The sequence below is a fragment of a genome, unplaced genomic scaffold (genome assembly GCF_019419815.1).
Source record: "Pyrus x bretschneideri cultivar Hongxiangsu unplaced genomic scaffold, Pyrus_bretschneideri_v1 Contig44, whole genome shotgun sequence".
Taxonomy (NCBI): Eukaryota; Viridiplantae; Streptophyta; class Magnoliopsida; order Rosales; family Rosaceae; genus Pyrus; species Pyrus x bretschneideri.
In genome coordinates this window covers 2,173,077-2,185,547 of record NW_025999768.1, presented here as the reverse complement: position 1 = coordinate 2,185,547, position 12,471 = coordinate 2,173,077, and the positions used below count along the sequence as shown (strand labels likewise).

The 12,471-nt window shown below is 36.4% G+C and overlaps 2 protein-coding genes across 2 annotated transcripts; one reads left to right on the top strand and one right to left on the bottom strand.

Annotated features, from left to right (window-relative positions):
• Positions 1–718: 718 nt before the first annotated feature.
• LOC103939807 (EG45-like domain containing protein) lies at positions 719–2,397 on the bottom strand. Its single transcript, XM_009349920.3, has 3 exons — positions 2,178–2,397; positions 1,789–2,086; positions 719–973 (listed from the first exon to the last, which is right to left on the bottom strand). The coding sequence occupies exons 1-3, from the start codon at positions 2,302–2,304 to the stop codon at positions 967–969; spliced, it is 432 nt and encodes a 143-aa protein (XP_009348195.2). The 5' UTR covers positions 2,305–2,397; the 3' UTR covers positions 719–966.
• A 6,442-nt stretch (positions 2,398–8,839) lies between these two features.
• On the top strand, positions 8,840–12,396 carry LOC103939133 (serine-threonine kinase receptor-associated protein-like). The gene is made up of 7 exons (XM_009349189.3): positions 8,840–9,398; positions 9,773–9,908; positions 10,464–10,545; positions 11,065–11,240; positions 11,369–11,506; positions 11,586–11,725; positions 11,968–12,396. Exons 1-7 carry the CDS (start codon positions 9,278–9,280, stop codon positions 12,222–12,224), a joined length of 1,050 nt encoding a protein of 349 aa, XP_009347464.2. The 5' UTR covers positions 8,840–9,277; the 3' UTR covers positions 12,225–12,396.
• The last annotated feature ends 75 nt before the right edge of the window (positions 12,397–12,471 follow it).

Below are 12,471 nucleotides of genomic sequence, written 5' to 3'. Positions count from 1 at the left end.
AAACCATATGAACCACTCAACAATTATATCGTTGAAGTATTTGATAATATTAATATTGATGTAGATAGATGACGGAGTAAATCAATGATCGATACGCGCAATTAATTAGCAAAATTCAAGTTTTGCAGATTTGGAATACATGTGGCGCAACTCTTGTGGCAAACTAGTAAAACGCGTACATGAAGAATTTCGACAAGAAAAATACGTCTAGAAGGATCGGAGAAGAATATACCCTAATGATCTCAATCAATTTAATTAATTAACCAAAATAATCGAACTATATTAGTTAATAGATGTCAACGTTATGCTAAAATTATTTAATTCACACCACCAAACATAGACTAGTCGACAGGATATGGTAGCTTCCAAAGAGCAGCAGGCAGAAGGAAAGTTCCTGGGTAATAAAAAGTACTATATATATAACGAAGAATAAAATAGAAAATGACATATTTTTGTACACACTGTTTAACAAAATAATCAAATTTCCATTTGTTTAAATCTACAATTTACGGATGACCAAACAAAATTCAAAAGGTTTTAGATTCTACCCATATCAAAAGGGTGGTGCTATCTTCACAAATTTTTTTATTTTTCACACGCTCTTCATAATTTTTAATTGTCAAATCGAATAAGTTGAAGAAGATCAAATGATTTAAAGGGAACTTTAACGAAAAGCTCTTGGTACTGTTTACTTTAAAGAAAAATCATATTTTTACACTAAAAAATCAATCCTGATACTATTTATTTTACCATTTACTTTCAAATAATTTTCATTAATTTTCCTTATAAATTAATAAAAGATGCGTGAAAAGTAAAAAAAGATGTATGAAAACGCTGCCCTATCAAAATATAAATACGATACAAAAACACATGAAGTTTCTCCGCCATCAGCTGCATGTTCCACTGCTGCAGAAGAATATGATTGAAAATTCAAACCCACTCTTGATCATTTCTGCATCTTCCATATCATACCCTGCATAGAAAAACAAAAACAAGAACATTAAAAAATAGAAACACAAATCTTACATCCTTCATATGGAGAAAATATACGCAGCTTCTGTCCAGCTATATATGGAGTTATATATATTATAGATATATATATGTATATGTATGTATAATATCCCTTTCAAAGAGAAACTAGCTAAAACAATCAGAAATAATTTCCTAATAGTTGAGATGATTAAAATTAATATCCGCAACATAGTGATCTTAAAGACTTATAATGACTATAAGATATCAATGACATGCTAAATGAAGATGATCATCTTAGTAATTGAGATTTCAAAAATGATCAGTAAGAAGTTCGTGACGTGCCGCTGCATTTTATTCTCTCTCCCTTTCAAAAAAGAAAAAGGAAGAGAGATGCCCCGTCCCTTCTTTATGCACATTCACATACATAGGCAGACACAAAGGTGTACAATGTGGTCAAAATCTGCGGTTCTTTAAGTGCATTCACTGTAGGTATTTGGCCAATTTCCTTTTCTTTTTTTTTTTCTTTTTTTTCTAATAGGGAGATATATTAGAGCATTCAAACCCAGACGAAGGGGATCGAATTCAAGTGCAAGAGGTTGATACTCTACCCTAAATAACTTGCCTAATCCACATTTGCATGGGGATGGAGCCATATATAATCAAATACATACAATTAAGCAAAGCAACGAATTCCTTTACCCTTAATTAAATGTTGTCCCAGATAGCAAATTAAGAGGAATAGTTAAGATGTTCTAGCTATCAAAACAAAACAGAATATAAAGAGGAACTGAGGTGAAGAGAAATGGATGGACTAACTGTTGAAACTCAATGTTAATGGATCTAGCCGTCGAATTAGCAACAGATCCAAAGGCTGTTTGGGACAAGACCATGGTGGTGCCGGAAACCGATGCTTTGTTAATACTTCCGGCATAGTCCACAATCTTCACCTGAATCGTCTTGTCCGGAACACACGTCCCCGTTTCTTCTGCACTTATGCATCTCACCAAGTACTGTCTCCCACACGACGCTCCATTGTCCCATATTCCGTCACCGGCCGCTGCGAATAGATTACTCGAGGGAAACTGCGACGAATCGCCTCCAAAACATTCCGTCGCTATATAAAACACATGTATTTACAGTCAAGTGTCAGAACATATGTATTCACAAAGTCGTTTACACGTGTATGTGCTCGAGCGTGTACTTACGTAAATATGGAGGAGGGTACTGGGCAGCAGTGCCGACGTCGGCGTTTGATGTGTCGAAAAGCTGTAGGAGGAAGAGGAGATTGAGCAGGACTGGAAGCCATTGGCGTGGATTGTGAGTTATGGACATTTTTTGGAGAAACCAAAGTCTGGAATTTGGAGGATAAGCTCCTTAATTTGAGACGTGAATTAGATGGATGGAGAAGAAGAGTTTATTGTACATCATTCAAAGTCAACTTGCTGATCTAACTTTTTTTTTTTTTTAAATTATAAATTGAAAAATTTGAGAAACACTCAAAAAGGCGAGAGATTTTTTTGGATAGGACATCACATGTTATTATATAAATAATAAGATATGTGCGTCAAAAAATTAATAATTTAAAAAATAATTTTTTTTACTACTTACATAAAAACATGTAATTTACTATTTATGTTTCCATCATAATTAAAAATTTCTTTAAACAGACGGCTAGGGAACAAATTCTTGAATTATCTATGTCTTAAAGGTGTTATATACGACATAGCCAACTCACCACGCGTCTTTAGCCGCAAGGTAGGTGTTTTTGAATTTTATTTTACACGTTATATCTTCTCGAATTCATTTTTGTTTACCACCTTAATTTAGCAGACGATATATTAAAACTGCACGTTTACGTCATCAAGTTAATCATTGATAAGTACATTTTTCAGATTTTTTTAATTGAATCAGTGAGCTGATGTAATGAAGAGATAGCTAGGTACGACCTATGTATAAATATACTGTACCGATAAACATCTTTAGGATTTGACTTTTGTAATTAACAACCCATGATCTTATGGACCTGGCTTTATGTGCCCTTCTAATACACTTTCATTTTTTTTTTATTTGTGCGGTTACAGTTTAAGTTACGTAAATATTTTATATCATTATTATTTTTTATCTTATTATCTTTATAAAAAAAATTAATATAAAATATTGACGTGTTTAACCATGACAGCACAAAATAGAAAGGAATAGGAATGAATGGGAATTGGATCGGCAGAGAAGCCGGATCCTGATCTTATGAAAAAACTCTACGTTTCTATTTTTTGCATCAACTTTCTCTTTTACCCCTACTTAAAACTAAATTTAGACCTGGTTTGGTACTGAGGTGATTCTGAAAAAAGCTGGTATCAAAAAAAGCTGGGAGCTGTTTTTGTGTTTGGTAAACATTCAGCTTCAGCTTTTTTTCACAGTTTTGGGTGAAAAAAAGCCAAAAACAAGAAGCTGCAAAACCCAGCTTTGAAAAATCGGCTTTTTTCACATCTGTTTTACATAAAAGTTTACCAAACACTATAATACCGTTTTTTTTTTTCAAAAGCACTTTTACAAAAAAGTTTACCAAACACTCTGCTGCTTTATTTCACAGCCGCTTATTCTCACAGCACAGCAGAATCAACTTTTTTTCATAGCACAGCAATACCAAACCAGCCCTTAGAAGCACAGAAAAAAGCCACACCCCCTACTATTCCACATGTCGACAGCCAACCACCACAGAATTCTAGGGCAAAAAACCAACCTCTCACCATGACACCATATCGTAGCGCTCTCTCTCTCTTACCCCCCCTCCCCCCCCCTCCTTCTCTCCCTCTCCCTCGCCCTCTCTTCAGTCCCCAACAACTTGCACGTACTTCTTCAACCTATTTGGAAATTTGGATGGTTGGTGAAGTTTGGCAATAGAAAATTTGGAGATGGGGTGGGCAAGTTAGGATGCTGGACGATAAACTTAAGCATCAGAGACAGGTAAGATGGTGTTGACCGACTACTTTCGCGAAGGAGGTGATGCCAGTTGGATGAGTTGAGGTGATGGGTTCATTGGGTTGTTACCAACGACATGGGATTTGTTGGCTATGCCCATGTCGATGACAGAGGTATTCAAAGATAGGTGGCCGTCGAGAGGCTTGTTTGATGTTGACTTCTTTATGGGGGTGGGGGTGTCTTCAGAAAAAAAAAGGGGCAAAGTTGGAATTTTTGAAGATATTTTTTGAGTGTGGGGTGTTTTTATAAAATGTAGAAATAAAACGATCCATGCATATTTCATTGACATTTCTATTCATATTCCAATGATTGCTCCGGAATTAAAGATCCAATACGATAGTATACAAGATATGACACTTTTCTTGAGTTAGTTGCACGCACTTAATGCAAATCCATATTTGATTACTGAAAATTGATACAAACGGTTGAAATTTACAATTTTCAACGATTAAATATGTATCGAGACTAACATATTGTACATGAAATTCTTCTGCTCCATCTTATCATAAGCAAGAGTCAGAGAGCTTCAGGATTTTGGAGAGTAATGACCAAAGCATCAACTATAGAGTAGTTTTCTATGAAGTTAGTAGTTGTCTCCATTTAGTTGAAGAATGTATTGTCTTCGACTCACATTATAAAGACTATATATATGAATTTATGGTTTGTTTTTATTTTTATTTTTTTTAGCTTTACTACGGTAGTTTACCTTTTCAGGAGCTAAGAATACTCATAGATCATAGAGGCATTTCAGCCTCTCCTTAACCACCATCGTGTGATTCACACGCACCTAAAATCGAACTTAGAACGTACCATGTGAAATACGGGCTTGAAATTCGTCCTATCCACCGGGTCACTCCATAGTGGTTAAATTTGTGGTTTGTTTGATATATATATATATATATATAACCTCAACCAAATTGATTATCAAGACCGTGGAGTCAAAACCTATTATAGCCAGCGTATAGAAACACCCGATCGAATAGAAATAAAATGAAATTTTAATTTCTCATGTCTAACCTACATCGCCAATGACACAAGATAAAGGATCATACACCCCCTCTTGCCATTTTCAAAACATTTGATCATAATAATCGTTCAACCCATGCGAAGATAGACTCATTATTTTTATAAAAAAAAAAAAACACATGCTGAAGGGCTATCTGATTCGATCAAATGCATAAGTCGTAGCACGAAGATAGACTCATTATTTTTATAAAAAAATACACATGCTGAAGGGCTATCTAATTCGATCGATCAACTGCATAAGCCGTAGCGCGCTAGAGCGCGTACTTTTTCTCTATCCATGGGCGAGACTATATCTAGATCTATGGACCTCTCCAGAGTCAAAGCAAGAAAAATTGGAGGGATGACCAGAACTGATGTACCAACTGCAAACCAACCCATGAAATATTGGATTATCTTATCTTTGACACACATGCTACAACTACGAAAAAAGTGGAAGGTTGAAGAAAAGAACACCCCAGCTAATTCATTTTTAAACAAATTTGGTAATCTATCCAAAAAAGAAAATAACATACGGAATCGTTATTTCTTGTACTTGCTTTTACAAACACTCCTTGTGAGAAATTATAGAGTGACTCTCTTAAGCAGTGTTTGTCATCGGTGAATGAATCAAGTATGTAATTGACATTGTGGAAGTAATAGAGTAAAGAGATCACAAACGGTTATTCATACGGAGAATTCTCGAACACCAAAAATTTGACAAAAATTCTTTACTTCTTATTTTATTTTTGGACAAAAGGGGCTTCATTAATGAAAGGGAGAATTACAAATTGTGATAGATGGACTTAAGTCCAAACCAAACACAAACCCAACATAAACAAAGCAAAAAAAAGAAAGTAGACAGACACGTAAATTGAGAGCAACATCCCAAGTCAAGACAAGGTAGGAGGCCCATGTAAACTTAGGCTCGTAGGCAATAGTAAACAACAAATGAAAAGGAACCCGAAAGTAAAAGTAGCAAATGCACGCCTCCACCATCGCCACAACGTCCTCCGTGAAGGAAAACAACACCCCAAACCGAAAAGAGCACTCGAACAACAAACTAGCTCTGAGAGTATTGAGCTGAATCAATCCACCAAGAAACACAACATCCACAACCACACCTGTATGAAAAGTCACAAAACATAAAAGGAGGAATGGGAGGGCAAAAGGGGTGTGTAAGACACCACTGTTCCACGTGAATCATTCCATACTTTGCCCAATTTTTTCGGCAAGCCGAATCGGCAGTGGGCTAAGACTGAAGGGTCTTGAGTCAAGATGGAGTCAACATTGAGACCTAATTCTTGATTATATGTTGGAAAAGATGGGGAGGAAATGAGAGGAAGGACAGAAGGGTGCGGTGGGGAGGGGAAAAAGGGGTAGGCATTTAGAGGAGAGAAAGCTAAGCCAAAAGCTCAGAGATCTGAGACATATCTCAGAAGGAAACATAGAAAAGGAATAGAGAAGAAGAGAAGGAAAAAAAAAAATAAAGAAAAAAAAAGGGCTGCCACTGATCCCAAAGCCAAAGGCTAGGTCGGCGACTGTGGGAGGTTTTGGTTTTTGGGGTTTTTGGCTTTTTTTATTTTCGATTTGTTATTGAATAAGAGAAGAAAATAAACTTACGTAGAAAACATATGATATTGAAAAGGGTTTTTATCACAAATGGTCTTTGAGATTGACCAAACTCATCATTTTGATCCCTCACTTTCAAAATCAATCAATGTCGTCCCTAACATTCACTACCACACATCAATTTGATCCTTCCATTTAGATTCCGTCAACTATTTCTGTTAGTTTGCATGTGGGACTTACAAATCCAATAAAATGGTGACATGTAGATTACACAAAAGAAGAGTTTTTATCGCAAATGATCCCTAACATTGATCAAACTCCTCATTTTGGTCCCTAAGTTTTGAAAATCAATAAATTTGGTCTCTGACTTTCATAATCGCACATCAATAAAGTCCTTCCATTAAAATTTCATCAATATTTTTTGTTAATGTGCTGATGTGGTCCCATTAGTCCAATCATATGGCACCAAGTGGATTAACAATAAGAAACTAATTTTTTTTAGAGTGAACCAACTGGCGAGTATTCGGCGCTGACATTTCTCTCGCATCCCACAATCTCTATTGGAAAATAGGATTCAATCTAAATTTGATAAAATCAAACCAAATTCAATAGGATTATAACCAACTAGAGAGAATGAGAAGTGAGTTCACAGAGGACAAGATCTTTAGTGGTGTCATAGTGCGTTCCTTGTCTTTTTGAGCATACCTAGATGAAGACGATGATGTCTTTTTTTTTTCTTTTAATTTTTGTTTTTAATTTCTTTTAGTACTTTTAGTTTTAAATATTAAAAAAATAATTTTTTTTTATAATTAATTCATGTGGTGGCATATGATTGGACCAGTGCGACCATATTATCACACTAACAAAAAATATTTACGAAATTTTAACGGAATGACTAAATTAATGTGCAGTAGTGAAAGTTAGGGACCAAATTTATTGATTTTTGAAACTCAAGGACCAAAATGAGGAGCTTGATCAATGTCAATGACCATTTGTGATAAAAACCATTATTTTGTGTAATCCATGTGTCACAATTTTATTGGATTTGCGGGTTCCACATGCAAACTAACAGATATAGTTGACGGAATTTAAACGGAATGACCAAATTGATATACGGTGGTGAATTTCAGGAACGATATTGATTGATTTTGAAATTAAGGGATCAAAATGATGAGTTTGATCAATCTCAGAGACTATTGGTGATAAAAACCCTATTGAAAAAAGCCAAAATAAACTCTTGCACAACCTTTTGTCTTATTAAATGTACATGCTATTGCAGACACAATGTAGTGTTGGGATGATTTTAGTCATCAAATAAAGGTCTGGTGGTCAAAGACGCCGGTTGCCCGAGAAACTAAGGTCTCTGATTGCTTCAAATGCACGTGGGCGAATACGCTTTGTGAACATGCTCCAAAGAAGCAACGGATAACTTTTTGTGAGCATGCTCCAAACAACCGTGCATACCTCATCCTCTGGATCGTATGTCACATAGGTGCTTCCGTTTATGGCACACACATCAAAACTCAACCTTCCTCCGAGGCAGATGTGATCTGTACAGGTGCTGATATTGGCACAATCGCTTCAGGAATTTGTAACCTTCTGGGCACCACTCAATTGGTAACTCATGATTGCAAGAACCCACAATGTTAAGCCATATTAAGCCACATATGATCTATACAGACATATTAAGCCATTGCAAGAACCCACAATGTGACCTTCTGGGCACCACTCAATTGGTAACTCATGATTGCAATGCCTGAATCCCTCTCCCTCTCTTCTCGCATTCAGTAACGCTTCGCAGTCTATGGATGGGAGAGGACTTTTTGAAAACAGGAGTCTCTTCTTATTGTTGCTGATGCCAGCTGCGTTCCGGAGACCGTCCGCCATGTTAGTTTTCTTTGATGAAGGCGATTGGTGCGAATTTCAATTTCGAGAGGCAGAGATAACACTTCCTACAGATGAATGGATGAAGATCGGACCCTTTTTCTTTACAAACTATAGCATTAGTAGGTTAAATTGTTAGTTGTCAAGGAGTACTTCGAAACTCAATCTCAATCGATTATACTCTTTTACTAAATTAATAAAAGAAACGTCATTTTAGTATCTCGCATGCTTGAAATTTAAGTTTTTCACAATAATAATGCTACGATCAATCAATTACACACGTGACGATAAATCATACTCTAAAATTCATGTGCATAATCAACAAATATTTTCCCTAAGAAACACACCACCGAGATCCAAAGCCCAGAAACGGACCCAAAACAAGCCCAAAAAGCTCAACCTATAAAATCCAGACCCAATGGCCGAACTTGCTCTTGCGCCTAGCCCTTCGTTAGTCTCACACCAGCTCTGTTCTTCTTCTTCTAACATTTCCAGTTTTCTTTTTAGATTAAATTATTATTATTTTCTTCAAAATTAAGGTCGTCTTCTTCCTGTAATTTCCCCTAAATTTTAGATTTTGATTCAGTCAGAGCCATTGTTGTTTCGAGGGTTAGGAGGTGTGGATTCTTCCTTTCAATTTCCCACCTGTTTCAAAATACCGCCAATTTCTCGCTCCATCGTCCTGTACAATTTTCCCAAGTTAACATCTTTTGATTCCGGTTCCAATCTGTATACCGAAATTGAATACTTTTAGGGTTAGGGTTCTTTTGGATTTTGAAGTTTTGGCATACGGATCAAGAAAAATTAAAACATATTTACTTTTGGGATTTTTTTTTGTTTATTTTTATTTAAATTTAGCTTGTGAGTGATGGATAATAAGAAGAAGGTGGCGGTTCCGTTGGTCTGCCACGGTCATTCGCGTCCGGTGGTGGATCTGTTTTACAGTCCGGTTACTCCTGATGGGTTCTTTCTCATCAGTGCCAGTAAGGGTATGAATATTATTGCTTCATTACTGTGTGATTTGCGGTATATCTATCTGTTTGAATGTGCAAGTTAATTGCTTTATATATGATTTGTTGAACTGGCATTGGGTTCTTATTTTCGGTGTTACTGTTTACCTGCAAATTACTGTAATTTCTGTGTTTTTGTTGAACCTCGATACTTTACAATTTACACGGTTAATTGTCATTGCTGTGAAAATCTGGTGAATCGTGTTATTAGGATATATGGCACAGCTGAAACAAATATTTCCTGCTTTAGAATGTGACATGTTAATGTTCACGAGTGTTCTTAGATATTGTGGTATTCTTTTGAAGTTGTTTTGATGGGAAATTATATCTGAGGTTTTAATTGTGTCGATTAGATTCGAGTCCCATGCTGAGAAATGGAGAAACTGGAGATTGGGTTGGAACATTTGAAGGGCATAAAGGCGCAGTGTGGAGTTGCTGCTTGGATACTAACGCCCTGCGTGCAGCAACTGCTTCCGCAGATTTCTCTGCGTATGTCTTAATCCTTATAGTTCTGTACTTTTCCATTCCTAGATGGACAATCAGTTGCTTTTCTTGTTTCTTTTAATGAGTTTAATGCACTGTTTTGATTAAAGTTTTGCTTGTAAATTTGTGTGCTTTTACCTTAAAATTTTGAATACACCTGATTATATAATCAAGTGTCAAGGATTTCTGTAGTATCCGCTCAGTTTCTTTTATTTTTTCTTTATATTTCTTTCATTCATCACTCATGTATTCTTCTCATCGTTGCTTATATAAGGTCTGTTTCCCAAGTTTTAAGTGGCTTTTGTGCTTGCTAAATTCCTTACCTTAACGTTGGACATCTCAATCTTGGTTCTCTATAACATATCCCATATCTGACATATCTATTTTCACAAGTAATGATGGGCAGTGATACCTTCTACAATTAAGTAGGTTAATAATGTTTATACATTGTGTTTCTCTCACCAGAGCACCCATTCTCCTGTCATTGCTTGTTTAGTCAATTAAGTTGTAGTTAGTTTGATCAAAAGTTGATTTTATTTTGTGCATCAAATTTATATGCAGGAAAGTTTGGGATGCATTAACAGGAGATGTTCTACACTCATTTGAACACAAGCACATTGTTCGAGCCTGTGCTTTTGCAGAGGTATTTCTCTTGTCATCATCATATGAAAAATGTGAAATTCTGTTTCTAGAATCTAATCTGCTGTCGAAGTTCATGTTGCAAGGTAAATGTGATATATGAAATGTAATGGATGTATTCCAGTATATCCAATCATACTTGCACTTGTTATACATATTGTCTTCACTCGAAGTAGCTATCTTTTTAACTCTTAATGTTTTCTGATTCGGGGTTAGTATTATCCTGGGGTAAGAGGGGATTTTTAAAATAATGCTAGACTTTTTTATGTTTCACCTACCAAGCGTGGTTGTAACTTGTTAGGTATCACGATCTTAATTTGTATGATTATATGTGGTCTCCAATATAGTTAATGTTGGTTCGGGTTCAATAATTTCTGAGATTTCATGCCCGAAAGGAAACTGGTTTAATGGGTGCTGTAACATTAAATATTTGGATCCTTTTACCTTGAATGTGCTTTTTTAAGCTCATTTGGTTCTTATCAATACGAGTATCGATTGACCAAATATATTCATATGGTATCAGGATACACACCTTTTGCTTACTGGAGGAGTAGAGAAAGTTATTCGTATATATGATTTGAATCGTCCAGATGCTCCTCCAAGAGAAGTGGATAAATCTCCTGGTTCAGTCAGAACTGCTGCATGGCTCCACAGTGACCAGACCATACTAAGTTCTTGTACTGATATGGGAGGTGTCAGGTATGCATGCCTGTTAAAGTTACATTTGATATAGTTTTTAGTCTCTTACATTGCACACATACAGTTCTTTAGACGAATAATGTCTACTTTCTTCTTTACTAACTTGGTAGTGACCGGTGAATTTACAGATTATGGGATGTAAGAACCGGTAAAATAGTTCAAACGCTTGAAACCAAATCATCTGTGACCAGTTCTGAAGTGAGTCAAGATGGTCGTTATATCACTACTGCTGATGGGTCTACTGTGAAGTTTTGGGATGCAAATTAGTAAGTTATCAGTTTTATTGTTCTGAATTTTGGTAGAGTTTCTACCTGGATGACTTATGATAATCTACTCGTTTTCCAGCTTTGGGTTGGTGAAGAGCTACAACATGCCGTGCACAGTAGAATCAGCTTCGCTGGAAACAAAGTTCGGGAACAAGTTCATTGCCGGGGGAGAAGACATGTGGGTTCATGTATTTGATTTCCATACTGGTGAAGAGATCGGTATGTGTTCCAAAAATATCCGTTTTAAGTGAATTTGCAGTTCCTTCTAGTCATAGTCCTTCTAGTCATAGTCCTTGTAGGTTAAACTCCAATACTAATAGTTAACGGTATCTGAATCCTTCTAGTCATAGTCCTTGTAGGTTAAACTCTTACATTCTGTCATGTGTTGTTGTAATCATTCGGATATTGTATTGGGTTTCGTATTCTGAACCCTCAGTTAATCCATTTGTATCTGGATGCAGCATGCAACAAGGGTCACCACGGTCCAGTTCACTGTTTGCGATTCTCGCCAGGAGGGGAATCATACGCCTCAGGATCTGAAGATGGCACCATTAGAATATGGCAGACCGGGCCCTTGACTCCAGATGAAGCTGAGGCTAATGGGTCAGTTGGAAAGGTGAAGGTACCCGCAGAAGAGGTTTCTCACAAGATCGAGGGGTTCCACATCACAGAAGAGGGAAAAGCGAAAGAGAAGGAAGAGGCAGCGGTGAACGAGTGAAGTGGTCCAAGAGTATATGTAGCCAATGCCCTTCATATTTGAGATCTATCCATCCTAGTTTGATTACTTCATTACATAGACAGACTAAAACAAGAATTTTTGTAAAACTTTTAGCTCACTGCTTTTCGTTACCAAAACATCGACCGGACAAATGAATCGTTACTGCATATTATCCCTTTTCTGTTATGGTCATTTGTACATGCAAGACGATGATCGGATCGCTTCTGAAACTGATAAACCTAAGAAA